The sequence below is a fragment of the Littorina saxatilis genome, unplaced genomic scaffold, assembly GCF_037325665.1.
Source record: "Littorina saxatilis isolate snail1 unplaced genomic scaffold, US_GU_Lsax_2.0 scaffold_96, whole genome shotgun sequence".
Classification (NCBI taxonomy): domain Eukaryota; kingdom Metazoa; phylum Mollusca; class Gastropoda; order Littorinimorpha; family Littorinidae; genus Littorina; species Littorina saxatilis.
In genome coordinates this window covers 276,943-298,631 of record NW_027126839.1, presented here as the reverse complement: position 1 = coordinate 298,631, position 21,689 = coordinate 276,943, and the positions used below count along the sequence as shown (strand labels likewise).

General features: G+C 43.6%; 1 protein-coding gene across 1 annotated transcript in view; it reads left to right on the top strand.

The window, feature by feature from the left end:
• The window catches only part of LOC138955334 (uncharacterized), a 137,036-nt gene extending 126,883 nt beyond the window's left edge, over positions 1 to 10,153 (top strand). The window contains exons 4-5 of the mRNA XM_070326949.1: positions 8,845 to 9,477; positions 9,876 to 10,153. Of these exons, the coding sequence (XP_070183050.1) occupies positions 8,845 to 9,477; positions 9,876 to 10,064 (822 nt within the window). The 3' untranslated portion in view covers positions 10,065 to 10,153. The remainder of the gene's footprint in view (positions 1 to 8,844; positions 9,478 to 9,875) is intronic.
• Positions 10,154 to 21,689: the final 11,536 nt, after the last annotated feature.

Genomic DNA, 21,689 nt, shown 5'->3' with positions numbered 1-21,689 from the left:
AACGGGAATTGAGTTCCGCCACTCCCAATCCCAGTTCATCTGCCCAAGCGAGTGTTCCTGCTTCAAACGAAGAAGAAAGTGATGAAGAAGACGGAGGAGAAGAGGTCGTGGCTGTTGTCATGGAAGAGGACAACACGATGGATGATGACATTTTCAAGTATGACACTCAGAAGATGTTACCCCTCCTAGAAACTCAAAGAACCGAAAATGTGAAGAACATCCATTTCGACGAGAAATTGGACGAGGCAAAGGTCAAAGAGGCGAAGATGATCTGTGAAGAATTTGAAGAGTTCCTAACAGATGTTCCAAAGACGACGAACCTGGAAAAATGTTCCATTGAAGTGACAGAGAAGAAACCAGTCTTTGTGAAACCCAGACCCATACCTCACGCCATGGTAGAAACTGTCGAAAAGGAAATTGAAGAAATGCTGAAGTTGCATGTCATCGAACCTGCAAACTCTCCATACAACTCTCCCATCGTCCTGATAAAGAAGAAGGACGGAAAGTACCGTTTCTGTTCTGATCTGAGAGCTCTGAACAACGTGGTAGTGTTCGACGCTGAACCCATCACCGATGTCGACCATCTGTTTCAAAGTTTAGGAAAAGCGAAATACTTTTCAAAGCTAGACTTGACGAAAGGATATTGGGCGATCCCAATAGAGGAGAAAGATAGAGACAAGGACAACCACGGTACAGATTATATGAGCAGAGCGTCGTACGATGAATAATTATCTACTTGCGATAGGATAATTATCTTGATCCATGGGGTTATGTGACGAATGGAATTCGTGTATCGACTCCCTCTCTCATATTAATCGAGACTTCACTAGTTGCGTACACAAAACGAGGTTAAATGACCGAGACTACGTCATGACGACACTGTATGCATATGACGTCAACGCTCGCGCCATTAGTCCAAAACTAGTACAAGGTAAGAATTTGTTTATCTGCATGGAAAGAAATTTAAACGAAGAGAACAAAAGGAAACAGCGTGCATTGGTATTAATTCGTGAATATGAACTGTACATATATTCAGTTGAGGTTGCTAGGATGCAATGCTCTGACCGTTTCATTGACTCCAAGATGGCAGCAATCAACGAAGCCACATAGATTGCACTAGCATATGTTTCACCTTCCGTGGACGGATTTCCACATTTTTGCGATCTCCAAAGGTCCACTAACCGCAGAAGGTGCAAGTGTACAGGGGTGTACAATGCTTGTGTAAATGATGTCGTGTGAACACTGTGGGAAGGGCAACGTCAGCGGTAACCACGGAAGGAACCACCAACGTCCCCAAGTGTCACCCAGATCGAGTTTATCATGATGAGTAGACTACTTTATATTTTGTGAACATTAACACACCATCACGTCTTCATTTGTGTAAACCGAAATACATTTTCAACGAGAAGAAGAAGTACGTTCCGCGCTTCGATATCAAACGTCTACGCAACAAGAAGAAGAAAGACAATGTTGTTACGTGTGTGTGAAATCACACCAGCGAAATCATAATCTACAAAACTTTCATTTGAAGATTCTAAGAGAAAGGGATTGATGTCTGCAAGAATGATCATGTGCCTGTTTTTGAAAGTACAGAATTATTAAATTTCTTATTACTTCTTTGCACTTGTCTCAGTTAAACACTGATCAGCCCTAGAACGAGAAGCAGACGTCACACCTATACAATTTTGCCAGGAAAGACCCTTTTGTCAATCGTGGGATCTTTAACGTGCACACCCCAATATAGTGTACACGAAGGGACCTCGGTTTTTCGTCTCATCCGAAAGACTAGCACTTGAACCCACCATCTAGGTTAGGAAAGGGGGGAGAAAATAGCGGCCTGACCCAGGGTCGAACACGCAACCTCTCGATTCCGAGCGCAAGTGCGTTACCACTCGGCCACCCAGTCCCATGGGGTTCATGGTCATGGCAACAGCCTTAATAATATTATATCATGTATAATATTACATTTCAGCATATATGTGAATTACATGTCATCATACCAAACTGTCATACATTTTTATTCCCACATCATTCTGATTGATCACAACCAAACCTACTATCAGTGGACACATCCAAATACAAGCGCCTGTTCTTGACAACTTGCGACTGATCTAAAAATAAAAACCAGTGCAATTTCCTCGGTCTGGCTTTGCCACGACACTCACGGTTTGGCCTGTAGGTAAAATGTACAATGTATTTTCTGATTTGTGCACAAAAGCTTTTTTTGTTTTTTCTTTTTTTTAACATAACAATGTTTAATGTAATTGTTTGTTTAAAAGACCATGGTCACATTTGTAAAAAAAAAATTTAAATTAGAAAATAAATAACATTTTGGTTCATGATTTTTCCTACACCTGTGCTGAAAAAAAGAAATAAAAATGTCGGTATATAAGTCACTCAAATACAGCAATGCATGAATGGCTCGGTTTGAGTTTGACCCTGCACAAATCGACCTATGATGTTTTTGTTCAACAATTTTGCCGTCACCCCTCCCATAAGGTGACGTATTCCACAACTTCCTGTGTTCCTGTGTTGCTCAGTGATTTTGTTAGAATTCAAATTCTTATAACACACTTCTTCTTGTTCATTTCCTGTGACTGTGATTTGTTTGAGCACATTGTGAGGTATTTCACCACAGACTACAAACGGCGACTTCCTGTCACGTGTTCGCCCATGAACAAAAATTTCTCCTCCTGCACGCTACTTACCCGACGCCTAAAGACGAGCCGCTCTGGCGGCCCGTCAATAACGGTACTCCACGGACACTGGCAAAGCCCACTCAGTGTTGTCTGTCTGTCTATAATTTTGCTTGTCTGTCTGTCTGTCTGTCTGTTTTTCCGTCTGTCTGTCTTTCCGTTTGTCTGTCCGTCCGTTTGTATGTCCGTTTGTGTGTCTGTCCGTCTGTCTGTTTGTCGATCTGTCCGCCCGTCTGTCTGTCTGTCTGTTCTTCAGTCTGTCTGCCTGTTTGTCAGTCTGTCCACCCGTCTGTCTGTCTAACTGTCTGCATGTTTGTCAGTCTGTCCGTCTCTTCCTGTGTGTCTGTCTGCCTGTTTGTCAATCTGTTCGTTTGTCTGTCTGTCTGTCTGTATGTTTGTCTGACAATCTGCCTGTTTGTATGTCTAGCTTTTTATTTGTCTGTCTGTCTGTACCGAATGTCTGTCTGCCTGTTAGTCTGTCTGTCTACCTGTTTGTCAGTGTGTGTGTCTGTTCGTCAGTCTGTTTGTCAATGTGTATGTCTGTCTGTCTGTCTGTATGTCTGCCATTGTTATGTCTGTCCGTCTGTTTTTCAATCCTCTCAAATATTGTTTTGAAAAGTTAACTTCTACACTCGATGAACAACACAGTAAATAAAATTCGCAGAACTAACTGGTGTAGCAAGCCTATCCTTTATTCTAACTGTATGGTGTGAACTTCTCCCTCGAGGTATCTTATCTTGGCCAAGCATTGTCTAGAAATTCCATTTAACTGACTCGCGCTGCCCTCTCCATCCGCCTTAATTCGCTGTGCTAGTGTCCGTGGAGTACCGTTATACCTTCCTTTTCTCGGCGAGTAGCGTGTCAATGACCTATTTCTGAGCGCCGCTACTACCACCCCCCATCAGAGTGACTAAATCCAGTTCAGTTGTTCTTACTCACGGCATGCTAAACTTTGTCTGCATGTATGTTTCCTTGTTGTGAGAACTAGGGTTCAATCTCTATTATTGTTTAAATGTTGCATCACTCACACACACAATCAAACACACGACTCAGCCCTGATTTGTCCTCTCCATTGAAACTCTCTGTGGTGCAGACTCTTGAAAACTATTCATATCGTGTTTTGTATCGATGTGTAGGTCAGAATGTCTTCTCTCAGCTGGTGTCCGTTTTGTAATTGCCACACGCACGAGACGATAAGCAAAGGCAAAAAAACAAAAACTACACGTTTTCCTAGGAGTGATATGCCTGTGTCACAGAACGGCTTATCTCGCTCTCCCAGCTGTGATATTTTTAGAACTCCAGGCTGCGCTGGCACTGAGGTTATCAGCAACCTCAGCCCACGCTGGCAGCAGGAAAAGCTTCGGGGAAACTAAGCGCTTGGGCTGAAACAGGCGTGGATGAAGCTGTGTATCGTCTGCGAACATTTCGTGACTGACTGCAGTGGTGGTTGATGATGGTTGATAGCTGTGTTGTGTACAAGACAAACAGTACCGGACCTAAGACTGAGCCCTGTGGTACTCCATAGAACAGAGGTGTTGTGCTAGAACGATGGTGTGCCACAAGAACAAACCGACTTCTGTCTGACAGATAGGAACGGAACCAGGACAGAGCTGTGCTATTGGCGCCGACATATTGTTCCAGACAAAAGAGTAGAAGGTTGTGGTCAATCGTATCAAACGCAACAGAGAGATCTAACAGAAGAAGAGCAGAGACTTAGTTGTGATCAACAGCAGTGAGTAAGTCATTTACAATGCGCAACAAAGCAGTTTCAGTTGAGTGGTTCGCACAATTGGCGGACCGGTGTACGTTCAAAAGGCTGTTTGCTTCAAGGTGTGCATTGAGCTGATGTAGGACAACTTTTTCCATGATTTTGGACCAGAATGGCAAGTTTAAAACGGGTCTATAATTTTTGAGGTCATTTTGATGGAGGGGACGGCTTCTTCAAAAGGGTTTTACAACAGCTGTTTTCCAAGCTGGTGGAACTGAACCCGAGGAAAGTGATTCATTTAACAGATTGGTAATGATGGGGAGAAGGACATCTAGGTTGTCATACATCAGTTTGGTAGGCATGGAGTTCACATGTTTTGGGTTGGGTGGCTGAAACCAGCTTGCGGACAGACTCCACTGACACTGGACTGAAACTCGAAAACTACGGACCAGAATATTGTGCCTCATGCTGGGCTAACTGACTTTGATCAACAGAATTGTTGAAGCTGTTGCGAATTTGTACAACCTTCTCACGAAAGAAATCCAAAAAAGCATCAGCAAGTTGGTCTGCTATGAGAACAGTTGGAACTTTTTACATTTTGCGACTTGCCTAAAAGAGTGTTGACATTTTGAAACAATTCTTTGCAAGAAACACTTGCAGTAATCCTGGCACTGTTAGAAAGCTGTCTTCGCACCATGAACCAAATAGTTCACAGCAGTTTCATACAAATCTTTGTGTTTGGTCAGTTCGGACGACAACCACCTCAGCTCAGCGTGACGACGCTCTCGCTTCAACTCCTGGAGCTGAGCAGCAACGGCGGCGTACCAAGGTGTGGCCTTAAGCTGCTGAACCCTATGCTGGACAAGGGGCACATGCTTGTCCAGAGTCTGACCAAGGATAACATCGATAACCATAATAGCCATACTTGTGGGGAGATCTTCTTTAACGATAGTGTCCAATCAAAAATAAAGGACGCCACAGTTTGTTTGCATTACATCACAGTCTGTACTTTTAAAGCATTGCATTCTTCTTTAAGCCTTTTTACATTTAGTCAAGTTTTGACTAAATGTTTTAACGTAGAGGGGGGAATCGAGACGAGGGTCGTGGTGTATGTGCGAGTGTCTGTCTGTGTGTGTGTGTGTGTGTGTAGAGCGATTCAGACTAAACTACTGGACCGATCTTTATGAAATTGGACATGAGAGTTTCTGGGTATGATATCCCCAGACGTTTTTTTCTTTGTTTTTTTAATAAATGTCTTTGATGACGTCATATCCGGCTTTTCGTGAAAGTTGAGGCGGCACTGTCACGCCCTCATTTTTCAACCAAATTGGTTGAAATTTTGGTCAAGTAATCTTCGACGAAGCCCAAACTTCGGTATTGCATTTCAGCTTTGTGGCTTAAAAATTAATAAATGACTTTGATCATTAAAAATCTGAAAATTGTAAAAACAAATAAAAATTTATAAAACGATCCAAATTTACGTTCATCTTATTCTCCATCATTTTCTAATTCCAAAAACATATAAATATGTTATATTTGGATTAAAAACAAGCTCTGAAAATTAAATATATAAAAATTATTATCAAAATTAAATTGTCGAAATCAATTTAAAAACACTTTCATCGTATTCCTTGTCGGTTCCTGATTCCAAAAACATATAGATATGATATGTTTGGATTAAAAACACGCTCAGAAAGTTAAAACAAAGAGAGGTACAGAAAAGCGTACTATCCTTCTTAGCGCAACTACTACCCCGCTCTTCTTGTCAATTTCACTGCCTTTGCCATGAGCGGTGGACTGACGATGCTACGAGTATACGGTCTTGCTGAAAAATGGCATTGCGTTCAGTTTCATTCTGTGTGTTCGACAGCTACTTGACTAAATGTTGTGTTTTCGCCTTACGCGACTTGTTGTTTCTGCATGCACGCATAGTTTTGTCTTTTCTGTTGTCTTTGTCTTGTCTGTGCACAACTCTGTCTTGCTATTTCAGACTCACAGGCCCCATGAGCAAATCACTTCCCAGTGGCAGCTTAACACTCCTGTGGAAACAGTACAGTCTCATGCATGCCACAATATGCCTGCGGTGTTAAAGAGGCAACTCGTGGTATAAAAAGGAGCCACGCTTTGCCTTCTTCAGTGGGTCTTCTGACTGTTTTGGTAGAATAAGCTGGTCACTTCGAGAAGACACATTAAAAATTATGCCAGGAAGCACTGCATGTCTTTTTAACATGATATTTGAGGAAGTTCCAACGCAAGAGCACAAAACAATTGACAGGGCACAAGGCGCAAGTATGGAAATAGTGAAAAAGATTCAAACCTACCGGTTTTGAATTTTAAAATCCCGCCTGTCAGTCGGGGAGGTTCCAAGAACACGCTAAATAAAGAGGGCCATGCAAATACTATAAGCCTGAAGCCTGCCAATGTGACTACTGTAAATGTAAAACATCTAACAGAACTAATTCGCTCTATCAGTGAACACGTGATTCGGATGTTCTTACATTCAACCTGTGTTCCCCTATTTACTCAAGTGTATCACTGCCACTTGTTTCACAGTTCTCTGACAATGGCTTTATAACAGCTGTCAACCAGACACATAAACAATCTGTTTAAAACAATAGCATTGTTAAGTCTGTCTCCGTAAGGGGGGATCAGTCGGTTAACTTAACCTATTTAGCCGTGTGACGTCCGCGGTTTGTGAGTGCGCGATACTTCCGGGTCAGAGGTTACGGTCCGAACCACCGGAAAGCGTTACCACCGGCTGCTAAAACCAACGATTGTACGGACTGCGAGTGGTAAATTAAATATTTATTTCAAATACAACTATGTTTCATGTTATTTGCACAGGCATATTATGTTCTTGTTTATCTTGTGAGTGGATCTCATTAAAACTGGCTGCAAATTCGAATGTTTGAATGCATGCCTCCTCAGATGAAATTGTCTTGCTAGATCTATTCTGTTAGTAGCAGCAACAAAATGTAACGTTTTCGACATTGTACAAGTTATACGATCAGGAATTGATTTGCGAGCTTGTGCCATAAATACGAGATGCATGGGCATGCTACTACAAAGTAATATTCTTTGTTTGGAGCGGAGTACAAGTCAAGGGTATGCCAATCCCGGCAAATCCAGAAGGCAGCCCAGCGACAGTCTTCTCAATATGACTTAACTGCTACTGCTTGATCAGTCCGCACTGTACCGGCACGGTTGGCCTAGGGGTAAGGCATCCGCCCCGTGATCGGGAGGTCGTGGGTTCGAACCACGGCCGGGTCATACCTAAGACTTTAAAATTGGCAATCTAATGGCTGCTCCGCCTAGCGTCTGGCATTATGGGGTTAGTGCTAGGACTGGTTGGTCCGTTGTCAGAATAATGTGACTGGGTGAGACATGAAGCCTGTGCTGCGACTTCTGTCTTGTGTGTGGCGCACGTTATATGTCAAAGCAGCACCGCCCTGATATGGCCCTTCGTGGTCGGCTGGGCGTTAAGCAAACAAACAAACATAAATCAGTCCGCAAGCGCGACCATTATAGTTTGGAGGCCGTAGCGCTGTATTGTGCAATACCACCTGGTGGCTGAAAGTAGGTTACGTCTCCGTCTAAGGCTACTACTTATGACTTAGGTTCTCTAATATCGATACATAATAATAATGCGCTCTGAAAAATGTACAAGTGTTATCAAGATATATGTATATTTTTTTGTAATTCAATCTGTTGGCATCAAACAGAAAGATCAACACCAAAAAACAAACATCGCCGAGACTACATCAATAGTCTCGACTAACCATACCCGAAGACTAAGACGGTTCACGCTCTTCCCCGCGAAGCATGCGAACGTAGTACTTACTTAACCTATTTTCTTTAATTCTGAGCAAACTTTTAGAGTAAAAATGACATATCCATGCATTTCTGTTTTAATTCAGGAGAATATGAGGAATACAATTCAATCATTTTGATATATTTATGGTAGTGGACATTTGATTTTAATGACAACCTTAATGAGCAAACTAGTAACTACGTTTTAAGCTTCCGAGCTGAAATGCAATCCCAGAATCACACACACACACACACACACACACACACACACACACACACACACACACACACACACACACACACACACACAAGCACGCATGCACGCACGCACGCACACATACTCACACACACACACACACACACACACACACACACATACATCATACCACCCTCGTCTCGTTTCCCCGTCTATGTTAAAACATTTAGTCAAAACTTGACTAAATGTAAAAAGTGTTCAGCATACGAAAGATATATGAGGATGGCATTCGAGTGGTAATGTCAGTGTTTGATATTCTCTCGGTTGCCAGAAGATTTATTCCGCTTAACTTTTTGTTGTTGCAAACTTGTCTATATTCCGTACCTTTGATTATAATATCCTTATTAGTCTAAGGCACGTTTAATTTGTTTCAGACGGAGTTTCTTAACGCCTGGTTTCCTCGCCTGGACACCCAACCCTACATCGTCCCCCGGGTCCACTTCGACACCGTACACGTCCGAAAGGTAAACCTTGCAGGAGGCCATTCCATCAAAGTTCTAAAAACTCAAGAGGAACGAGAACAGGGGCAGGATAAAAGCGCCAACAAGACTGTGAAGATAGACAGAATTCTCCAAAAGATCCACTACTGTTTGAGTCACATAAAGAAGGAAGCAGCCAAGCAGAGAGAATTAATGGTAATTATGTCCCAAGCCAAGTGCAGTCTCTACGGTGCCAACTCTACAAGCCTCTACACTGGGGCAGCGGCAATGAGCACCAACAGCAGTGACAGAGAGACCCTAGACTTGAGGGAGGAATTTGTTGACCTGCTGGTAATCCATCGCCAGCAGGGCATATTGATGGCGGCAACAATACCAAAAACAGAAGAAAACCCCGAGACCCTTCAAGGGGACATCAGGAAGGCTGTTGACTACCTGCAGAAAGCCAAGCAAGTTGTTAAAGATTGTGTCGTGAATGACGTCACGCCAAAGCCCGCGATTCACCGAGCTGTTCTCCTGCCTAACGTCACTAGAGACTGTCTTCAGGGACAACTAGTCAATATGAATGATGTAAGACACACACACACACACACAAACACACACACGCACACACGCACACACACACACACACACACACACACACACACATACACACACACCCGCATACACACATACACACACGAACGCACGCTAACAAGCACGTTTGCACGCACGCACGCACTCATACACGTACATGCATCCATTCATGTACACGCACACACACACACACGCACACACACAAACACGCATGCACACACACACACACACACATACAAACACACACCCCACCTAACGTTACTGTGTGATGTCTGTACAGCTAAGGAAGCTAGAACAACTTGGTGACACTAACGTTACTTTGTGATGTCTGTACAGCTAAGGGAGCTAGAACAACTTGGTGACACTAACATTACTGTGTGATGTCTGTACAGCTAAGGGAGCTAGAACAACGTCTGGGTGTGGAGCCAGGGCGCAGTTTCAGCGAGTTCTGTCTCTGCGAGGATGACATGGCGGACGAGACGAGAGTGGAGAGATGGTGGACAACCTGCCTGAAGCGAGATGTAGGTGCAGATCGCCCCATGATGGGACAAGATGTTTACCGGCAGCTGGTGACCAAGTAGGACCTTTTCTTCATCTGTATTCCGTTGTTCTTCGTCCGTATTCCGTTTCCACATTCATACACAGAAGATTTTTAAGTTTGTTAACGACACTATTGGGTTGAGTGAACACGTTGAGTCAGGGGCGGACGAGGGGGGGGGGGGGGGGCACGTGCCAGGCACGTGCCCCCCCCCCCCGAAAAAAAAATTTGGAAAGCTGATTCTATGACCATTTCTAAGTTCAAATGGCACCAGATGGCACCATTTTGCTTCTTTGGGCCAAACATTTTTCCGGGGGGGCATGCACCCGGACCCCCCTGGCAAATTCGGGCGCTTCGCGCCCATCACATTCACATTTGATTCAAAGTGCCCCCCCCCCCCTTACAAAGCAACTGATCCGCCCCTGTGAGTGTATGTGTGAGTGTGTGAGTGTGTGTGTGTGTGTGTGTGTGTGTGTGAGAGAGAGAGAGAGAGAGAGTGTGTGTGTGGGTGTGTGTGTGTGTGTGTGTGTGTGTGTCTGTCTGTGTGTGTGTGTGTGTGTGTGTTTTGTTTTTACGGTACGAGTGTGTGTGTGTGTGTCTGTGTGTATGTCTAGTCTGTGTGTTTGTGAGATTGTCTGTGTGTGTGTGAGTGCGTGAAATTGTTTAAGAAATTGACGTAGGAGTCACTTGCAAAATTGATTCCAAAAACGTCACACTGTACAGAAAGCAGCACTGCTGTTGAGTGTTTAGCGGCCCTTATATGTGTTCGAATTGTGCACTTCATGTAACAAACACCAAAATTGGCAGAGACAGGCAGTTTTATGTATTTATCAAACTCTGATACAGGGTCATCGTGAAAAATTAGTTTAAAGGTGTTTTTTAATACAATTTCAAAATGGCCGCCACATGTAATTTAGCAAAATTATTAATTTATGTTCAGTTGATGCTACAAGTCCCAAATTTGGCAGGGAGGTACAGTTTTATGTACTTGTCAAGGTCTGATACAGGGCCACCAAAATAAATTTGTTTAAAAGATTATTTTAATGCAATGTTCAAAATGGCTGCCACAAAAAAAGTCTAAAATTGTAGATTTGCGTTCATGTAGTGCAACAACCCTCAAAATTGGCAGAGATGCACAGTTTTCTGAACTTATTAAGTTCTGATACAGAGCCACTTAAAATATGAATATTTGTTGGTTATTTAAAGCATAATTTCAAAATGACAACCACGGGAATACATGCAAACGCACATGCTGGAACGTAACTGAAGGAACACAAGAAGTTTAGAGCAATGTAGCTTGATTTACCTAGTGTTGGGGGTTGTTAGCAGATCCACACACACAGTTGCAGAGGGCCTCTCTTTGCCCTTGCCAAACAAATTCAATGGAGGCATCCTGATTTGTATGGAGAAAGCAGAATGACCATCGTTTTGGGAGGACTTCACACCGAGATGGCTTTTTTGAAGGCCCTTGGAAGTCTCCTTCGTGACAGTGGCTGGACAGACGTCCTTGTACAGGCTGGTGTGACTACAGTTGGTACTGCAGACGGGTGTCACTAAAACTCGAAAAGACGCGAAAAGACACGAAAAGACGTGAAAAGACGCGAAAAGACGCGAAAAGACACCTTCTGGTAACAATCACCTCCTTACTTTTCTTTTCTTTATTTGGTGTTTAACGTCGTTTTCAACCATTCAAGGTTATATCGCGACGGGGAAAGGGGGGAGATGGGATAGAGCCACTTGTCAATTGTTTCTTGTTCACAAAAGCACCAATCAAACATTTGCTCCAGGGGCTTGCAACGGGAATTCGCTATCTCTTAAATGAGGCTTTGATCTGAGCGCATCAAACATTCCCACACGAACGTGTTATCAGCGGCTACCCCGGGTAACTTATAAAAGTTACGCAACTGACCACACGCCAGCTGAGCTGGTATTCTATCCATCCGATCCGACAAAGGAATTAACATCTACTTGACAAAACGCCGATTCCCCCAACATACCCAGTCAAGCTGGCGGCACATTACATTACGACCACCTGGGGCCCAAGCGATCCGTTTATGGCGAGCTTTTCACAAATGACCGCCCACTTCAAACAGATAAAAACTTCCTTCACCCAAAGGAGACTGTTAATTGTGTGCAGCTGGCTGGACACGGCTAGCAAATACCAACACACATCCACACACACACCCTCGTATACACACACACGCACACACAAGTTCATACACACTTACACACACTTACACACATACACACACACACACACACACACACACACACACACACACACACACATGCGAGAGAGAGAGAGAGAGGAAGATTAAGAGAGAGAGAGAGAGAGAGAGAGAGAGAGAGAGAGAGAGAGAGAGAGAGAGAGAGAGAGAGAGAGAGAGAGAGAGAGAGAGAGAGAGAGAGAGAGAGAGAGAGAGAGAGAGTGTGCATGTTTTGATGATTGTTTATATTAAATCACCAATCTCGACTAAAAACAGTTACATCTACCAGGACTTTTCGCGTCTTTTCGCGTCTTTTCGCGTCTTTTCGCGTCTTTTCGTGTCTTTTCGCGTCTTTTCGCGTCTTTTCGCGTTTTAGTGACACCGCTGCAGACTCCTTCTTGTCAGCTGCTCATGTCACCAAGACTCGGCATGCTCATCAGCTTTCAGTATGACTTTTTGTGCCCTCTACCAACTGATGAATGCTGCCTATGAGCAATATCGTCTCTCATGCCAAGCTCTTGTGGAGAAGATCATGCCTGGGGATGAGTGGAAAGTCGTCATGACGGAGAACAGTCCAACGTTTCACTTCTGGGCTTTGATCATGCAATTAGAAGTTCTTGTGCTTGCTTTTCTGTCTTCCGTGAGAAGTGGTGACTTCATGTTGTATCAGCAGTACATCGCGAAAATGGTGCCAGTGTTCTTTGCATTAGACCAGCATAACTATGCAAGGTGGATGTCTGTGCATGTGAATGACATGAAAAAAAATCAGTGCCATTGAGTCTGTTAGGCATGAATTCCAACAAGGCCACTTTGTCCTGCAAAAGACTGGAAGGCCATTTTCAAGACTGGCACTGGATCATGCACATGAACAGAATAATGCGATTGTGAAAGGTGATGGTGGGGCCGTTGGCTTGACAGGTAATCCAGCTGCTTTGGGACGGTGGATGGTCAGTGGCCCTGAAGTTGCACGTGTCATCCAGGAATTTCAACGGACCCTTAGCCCCCCTGAGAAAGACTCGGAGAAACTTGGCCATCATGAGCAAAGCTTGGCCTTCCAAGTGGATTTTGCTGACAACGTCACAAAAATCCTTGATGTCATAAAGGAGGCGGGAAACCCTTTTGCTGAGCGAACATGCGATTTCCTCACTCTTCAGAGCACTGAGATCATCAGTGCTGCGACGCATGAGGCCATGAAATCCATGTTGACGACCGGGATGCAGCAGTACACATCATTTGTGGAAGATAGGCTCAAGACAAAGACCAAGAAATTCTCTGACCCTATCAAGCGCAACAACATGGTCCTTATTGCTGGCACAAAGCGGAAGAAGAAAGGCACTGGAACTTGCAAACTTTCCATCCTTAAAAAGAACAACAGTCTCTTTTCCAGGCTCTATATTGCATGCCAGACCCGCCCAGGAGGACTCGACGACTTCTTCCAGCATGAAAATCACAGTACCCCTCCATCACTTTCCTCTGAAGGACAAATAAGGCCGGGATTGAAATCACGCCTGATGGAATGCCTGGAGCAATTGTCACCGCCTGAAGCAGTGCGTTCTGATGCAGATGTTCTGATTTTGGATGGCGCTGCAATCGTGCACATGATTCGGCCTGGGGCAGCAAAGACATTTCGTGCATATGCAGAGGATGGGTTTTTGCCGCACATCACCATCTTGCTGCAAACAGTTTCCCGCCTGGATGTGATATGGGATATGTACAGGACAGACAGCCTGAAGAAGACTGCAAGGGAGGTGAGGCGCAAGGGAAAGAGAAAGCGTGTCACACCAACAGGCGCCATACCACCCAACTGGCACACATTCCTCAGGGTAGATGACAACAAAACGGAGCTCTTTAAGTACCTGGCACAGTGTCTCCTGCGAATTCCCACTGAGAAGACCATTGTCACCACCCAGGGTTCTATTGCCATTTCCAATGTCCCTGTTGAGCTTAGTGCACTGTCTCCTTGCACCCATGAGGAAGCCGACAGTAGAATAATGACACACCTAGTGGATGCAGCAAAGGACAGCAAACACATCTTGCCTCGCACCACCGACACAGATGTTGTTGTCCTCGCCGCTGCCTCTGCATCACGCTATCCTGACCACGAAATTTGGGTGGCGATGGGTGTTGGCAAAGACTTCCGGCACATTCCTGCTCACCTTATTGCCAGGAACCTTGGTCCCACCAGATCATCCTGCCTTTCTCTTTTCCACAGTTTTACTGGGTGCGACACTGTGTCATTTTTCAATGGCATCAGTAAGAAGAAGGCTTGGGAGGTGTGGAGTGTGTTCGATGATGTGACTGAAACTTTCCTTCGGCTGTCAACGCCTCCGTGTACCTTGACACCTGATGACAGAGCTGTGTTGGAGAGGTTTGTTGTGCTCCTCTACGACAAAGCTAGTAACTGCCTGGATGTCAACAGCGCCAGAAGACATCTCTTCATCAACACGGGGGATAACCGATCAAAGGCCGAACGGAGGCCGAAGGCGGCTCCTGACACGTGTGAAGGCAAGTTTTGTCTGTTTTCTAGGTATTGTTTGATTTATGTCGGGATTTAAGGTAAGCTACTGATTCAGCGATGACTAAATTTGTTTCTCGATGCATAAAAAGTCAGGGAGCGATTGATATTTGCCCGTAAATAGCCTTCAAAGCTGAAAATGTCGGCGATCGAGCACCGGAAATGGCTGTTCGATGGGTTTTGCAAGTAGAAATGTGCTTTATTTCACCAAATCAGCTCGTATTTGGCATGGGTTCGGGATTCTAGAGGACAAAGGAGTCATAAGGTGCAAAGAAGTGCTATTTGGGAGTAGAATAAATCTTCCGAGCCAGTAGACAAGAGAAGGTCATATTTGAGAGATGCGCGAAGGCAGATCTTTCCGACAAGCGAATGATACAGCAGATTAATCATTCGTTTTGACCAGAAACCTAGTCTCTAGTTGGCTCACGTAAGTGTAGCCTATGCGATCGTAACTTTGTCTGTCTGTGCGTATGTGCGTGCGTGCGTGCGTGTGTATGTCTGTGGTAGAAACTTTAACATTTGACTAAACACCGAAATACTCATTTCACCTGGTTATTTTTCAAGCAACATCTTCAAAGTATTGAACCAATGATCAACATTTTGTCGGCATGTGTGTAGTTAAAGTGTGTATCCAAAGAAAACGGGTGGTGGGGTGGTTTATGGGGGTACACGCAGCTGACCGGTCAGTGTGACGTGTGTGGTATGTAGACCAGGTTAGTCAAGACCAGGTTAGGTAGGGGTCGCGCCGCTAAGGATTGTGGTATACATGATTCACTGACTCAGCCTGGTCAGTCTCATCGACCGGGTTCGGTTTCTAAGCTCCAGATAAATAGACTAAAGAAGATACCAAAGTGAGATTTCCTACAGTTTGATCTGCACAGCGTTTTTTCCAATCATCTGCGCGAGGAAGAGCTGTCGAAAGTGCAGTGTCGATCTGGCAGTCCCGGTAAGTAGTCTACAGACAGATCTAGACCAGTGAGTAGTCACAGTGTCTCCCCGGTATTTTATATTTTGTTTTATTTCAGCAGATACGGATGACACAGTGCTAGGTAGTCACCTCTAGTGAAATGAGTAGATCTAAAGTGCCTGTAAGGATTGTATGTCTTTGTTCTTGGTTACATTTATGTGAATTTCAAGAACGGCAGCACTAATCTGTGTAGGTCTGACTAATTACCGCGCGACCGTGGCCGGCGATCGCCGCTCCCAACCACAAGCGACCGCGCCCGACTGACCTCAAAAGAAAGCATTTACACGTAATATTTGAGCTGTTAGTATATATCTCCATAATATTTTCTCACGTTGGACTAGTTTTTAAGTCAGAGTAGTGATCGATAAGGGTGTTAAAGTGTATTTTGAACTTACAACAACAAAATATCATTACGGCGCGCAGTTAGCTTATGATTAGTCAAACCGTTTTTTCTGGAATTGTGGGATAGCTTGGGTTTCATCCATGACCGTAGGCGGGTTCTGTTTCGCTCTTCGATTTTTGTGAGTACACGGTATGTGTTATCATGTCAACCACTTCAAAAGTGTGTGTGTGCCTGGGGGGATTCCCAGTTAAGGTGGAGATCATGATAGTGGAGCTCTTGTAAGCGTTTTCTCTGTATACAGGAGATACAGAAGGGTGACACGCTTGTAGGAAAATTCGATACTGTTCAGTTCGGCGCCAAGCGCGTGACTGCCGCCAACTAGACTTCCCCTTCCAAAATTGCGGCTCGACAGGAAAATATTGTGACCTGTTATCACAAAAACAGTGCTGATACTATCAGTGATAGACTACGTCGCTGGCGGCCAGCTGCTCAGCAAACCAGGGCCTAGCAGCTGCATTCATTGTAAGCCGTTCGGCGCATTTACGCCGAAATGACATCTCCAATAAGCTAACGCGAAACTCGAATTGGGGTTTTAGACGCAAAATCACAAAACCTCTTCAATTTCCAGGGGTGATGCCCCAGACCTCTGCCTTTGTAGTTTGTAAGCTGAAATCTCTTTTTCCAATGCTAGACCCTGACGGTGAACAGTATAAGGTGGTGTGGGTCAATGATTATGTGGTTGAAATTCCACGTTTTTGCTGTATCGGATAGAACTATGCTTTATTTACCTAATACTTAGCTAATTGATGAAGCTCGATGCTTTAATTAGCTTTGGTCGGGCGTCAATCCACGCTTCGGATCAATAGTATGTATCAATAAAATCAAGCGTAACATGTATGTTTAGATGATTTTGACTCGATCTTCATCATCGATTGACGCCCGACCAAAGCTAATTGAAGCTCGACGGAGCGAAGCGACGGAGGGATTCAATTAGGCTTGAGCTTCAATTAGCTTTGGTCGGGCGTCAATCCACGATGAAGATCGAGTCAAAATCAAGCGTAACATGTATGTTTAGATGATTTTGACTCGATCTTCATCGTGGATTGACGCCCGACCAAAAGCTAATTGAAGCTCGACGGAGCGAAGCGGCAGAGGGATTCAATTAGGCTTTGGTGGGCGTCAATCCACGATGAAGACCGAGTCAAAATCATCTAAACTTACATGTGTTACACTTGATTCTATTATTATTGGGTCAATGATTATGTGGTTGAAATTCCACGTTTTTGCCGTATCGGATAGAACTATGCTTTATTTACCTAATACTTAGCTAATTGATGAAGCTCGATGGAGCGAAGCGACGGAGAGCTTTAATTAGCTTTGGTCGGGCGTCAATCCACGCTTCGGATCAATAGTATGTATCAATAAAATCAAGCGTAACATGTATGTTTAGATGATTTTGACTTGATCTTCATCGTGGATTGACGCCCGACCAAAGCTAATTGAAGCTCCACGTAGCGAAGCGACGGAGGGATTCAATTAGGCTTGAGCTTCAATAAGCTTTGGTCGGGCGTCAATCCACGATGAAGATCGAGTCAAAATCAAGCGTAACATGTATTGACGCCCGACCAAAGCTAATTGAAGCTCCACGTAGCGAAGCGACGGAGGGATTCAATTAGGCTTGAGCTTCAATTAGCTTTGGTCGGGCGTCAATCCACGATGAAGATCGAGTCAAAATCAAGCGTAACATGTATGTTTAGATGATTTTGACTCGATCTTCATCGTGGATTGACGCCCGACCAAAGCTAATTGAAGCTCGACGGAGCGAAGCGGCAGAGGGATTCAATTAGGCTTTGGTGGGCGTCAATCCACGATGAAGACCGAGTCAAAATCATCTAAACTTACATGTGTTACACTTGATTCTATTGATCCGAAGTGTCATTTTTTGTGTAAAGAAAGGCCACATTGTCATACTGATTTTTTGCAGAACCCTCGCTTATAAATAATACATTGTGAGCATGGATGATGTGTGTGTGTGAGTGAGTGTGTGTGTGTGACGTGGTTTGAGCACACGTCTGTGTGTGTGGTGTCTCAGTGTCTGTGAGTGTGCGTGTCTGTGAGAGAGAGAGAGGGAGAGAGAGAGAGAGAGAGAGAGAGAGAGAGAGAGAGACGATTTGTTCTTTGCTGGGGGTATGCAGTGCCTTGGCAATGCACTTCTACTTAATAATAATAATAATTATAATAATTCTCTTTATTTATATAGCGCCTTATCCGAAGTTCAAAGCGCTTTTATGCCGTGTGAGATGGAATTTTTTACACAATATATCACGCATTCACATCGACCAGCAAACCTCAAGCCTGTTAGGCGAATGTTCACCTTTCGCGGCCTTTATTCCAAGTCACACGGGTATTTGATGGACATTTTTATCTATGCCTATACAATTTTGCCAGGAAAGACCCTTTTGTCAATCGTGGGATCTTTAACGTGCACACCCCAATATAGTGTACACGAAGGGACCTCGGTTTTTCGTCTCATCCGAAAGACTAGCACTTGAACCCACCATCTAGGTTAGGAAAGGGGGGAGAAAATAGCGGCCCGACCCAGGGTCGAACACGCAACCTCTCGATTCCGAGCGCAAGTGCGTTACCACTCGGCCACCCAGTCAAGTTAATAAATTAACTGTTTAGTACATGCATTGGTCAGATAAGACTTTGCTTCCATACTTTTGATACTGCATTTTAAGGTTAGGACAGGTTTGTAGTGCTTGGCAATGTACTTATGCAGCCCTGAAAGTCATAAACAATTTGCACTAGTTGACTAATCAACTATCATGACTGCAAACTAACTGTTTTTATATTGCTTCACGCGACTTCAATGCATTACTGCATTGTCAGTTTTTGCTTAACATCAGATAGAGTGCGATTTCTGACAAGACAGTCATCTCCTGCGCTCAGAAAAAACCTGACCAAGTTTAAAGTACAAAATTTTACATTTTCATTTTCAGCGCAGCATCACGCTCTTAGGATTTCTTCCAACTGGACAATCATGAGCCTGACAGTTTGGTCTTGATCTTGTTTTTGAGTCACTTGAGAAAAAGTGACTCTATGTAATCGGTCAGTGTTAGTCTGTCCGGCCGGCCGTCCGGCCGGCCGGCCGTCCGTAGACACCACCTTAACGTTGGACTTTTCTCGGAAACTATCAAAGCGATCCGGCTCATATTTTGTTTAGTCGTGACCTCCAATGACCTCTACACTTTAACGATGGTTTCGTTGACCTTTGACCTTTTTCAAGGTCACAGGTCAGCGTCAAAGGAAAAATTAGACATTTTATATCTTTGACAAAGTTCATCGGATGTGATTGAAACTTTGTAGGATTATTCTTTACATCAAAGTATTTACATCTGTAGCCTTTTACGAACGTTATCAGAAAAACAAGGGAGATAACTAGCCTTTTCTGTTCGGCAACACACAACTTAACGTTGGGCTTTTCTCGGAAACTATAAAAGTGACCGGGCTCAAATTTTATGTGAACGTGACTCCCAGTGACCTCTACACTTTGACGTCTGCTTTGGTGACCTTTGACCTTTTTCAAGGTCACAGGTATGTCTTGAAGGAAAAAAATTGAAATATCATATCTCTGAAACTATTCATCGGATTTGATTCAAACTTTATAGGATTATTCTTTACATCAAATTATTTACATCTGTATTGTGTTGTGAATAGCAATTTCTTCCTGTCCATCTGATGCCTCATATAATATTCAGAACTGCGAAAGTGACTCGATCGAGCGTTTGCTCTTCTTGTTGGATTTTCGCATGAGCAACATCTTTGTGAGTACCCATACTATTAATAATATTCTAACTTTTTATACATCATTAAAAGATTTGTTGAGTCCTGTCCAATTTTTCTTCGATCTTAGAACTTGAAATATTTTTTGTCTCGGTTATGAAAGTAGTTTCCAGACCTAGTGGTGCTGCCATATTTTTCTGCAATTTTAGAAACCTCAAATATTTTTTGTCTCGGTTCTGAAAGTAGTTTTCAGGCAGGAGTCCCAGCCAATTGTTTTGCAATTTTAGAACTTGAAATATTTCAGTTCTGAAAGTAATTTCACAGTCAAATCTAACGATAACTAATGATATTGTAAATAATGATAATCATTGTTTTTCTTAAACGTCAATTAGACAAAAGGACAGTCATCTCATGCGCCAAGTTTAAAGTACAATTACATTTTTATTTTCAGCGCAGCATCACACTCTTTGATTTCTTCCACCTGGACAATCCTCAACCTGACAGTTTGATCTTCAGCATATTTTTTGATTTCGTCACGAGCAACATCTTTGTGAGTACCCAACTTTATACTATTACTAATATTCTAAGTTTTCATACAACATAAAAAAAAATGTGTCTAGGTTTTGAAAAAAAATTCCAGGCCTAAGACTAAGGAGTCATGATGCCCGACACTGGGCGAAAAGTCACGTTTTGGCACTATAACGTGGCATATAACATGAAACATGAAGTTAATCAACTGAATTTTGTGGCATTATACCTGTGCGATTCACATCAAGTTAGAAAAACTGCCGTAACGCAATAAAATCCCTGGGATTTTAGCGGGGTGCAAAACACGGTAAAACATCGAGTTTTGGTGTCTGTGTTTTGGACGTTTTCGCTACGTTAACGCTAGGCGATTCACGTCGTGTTAAACGCGTTTCAGCAGTGCGCAAATCACCACAAAACCTATGGAGTTACGATACGTTTTTCTGGTTTCTAAAACTTGATGTTAGAGTGTTGTTTTGATGGATTATTCTGCGTTTTCATCAGCCTGGTGCCGAACCCCGGCCGCCTCTCGGCGAGTCTGCAGAATCAGACGATTATCGGCTTCCTCTCTCTTTCTCTCTCAGCACGGTCACACACACACACACACACACACACACACACACACACACACAGAGACACACACACACAGACACACACACAGACGCACACACATACACACACATATATATATATATAGACATAATACATTGGATCTGGGGACTCTGACACCAGCTGGTTATTTGGGAACTTGTTTTCAACTGCTTGCAGAAAGCTGAAATTTGGCATTGTGGTTTATATGTCGACTTAGTACCCAAATATAAAAAGACATTCCGGAAAATGTTATTTTTAGGTATATATATATATATATATATATATATATATATATATAATTATATACATACACACACACACACATTGCACCGGCATACATCATACACACACACACACACACACACACACACACACACACCGTCACACACACATTCACACCGTCACTGCACACACACACATTATAACTGACATATATAATGACACACAAACGGTACACACAGGCACACGCACAGGCACACACTGTGCACACACACGCACACACTGGGACACACAAACATACACACACACACACACACACATGCACGTGCGCGCGCGCGCACACTATCGGCACACACACTCGCACACACACACACACACACCTTTTTTGGTATCTCTTATTTTCTCCATAAGAGCCTTGTAAGTGCACAAGAGGAGATACAGTACGAATAGCCCGTGCGTTGAGCAGAGAAAGTAGGTCATTTTAAACTGACAATTTTTGGTCAGCCAGATAAGAG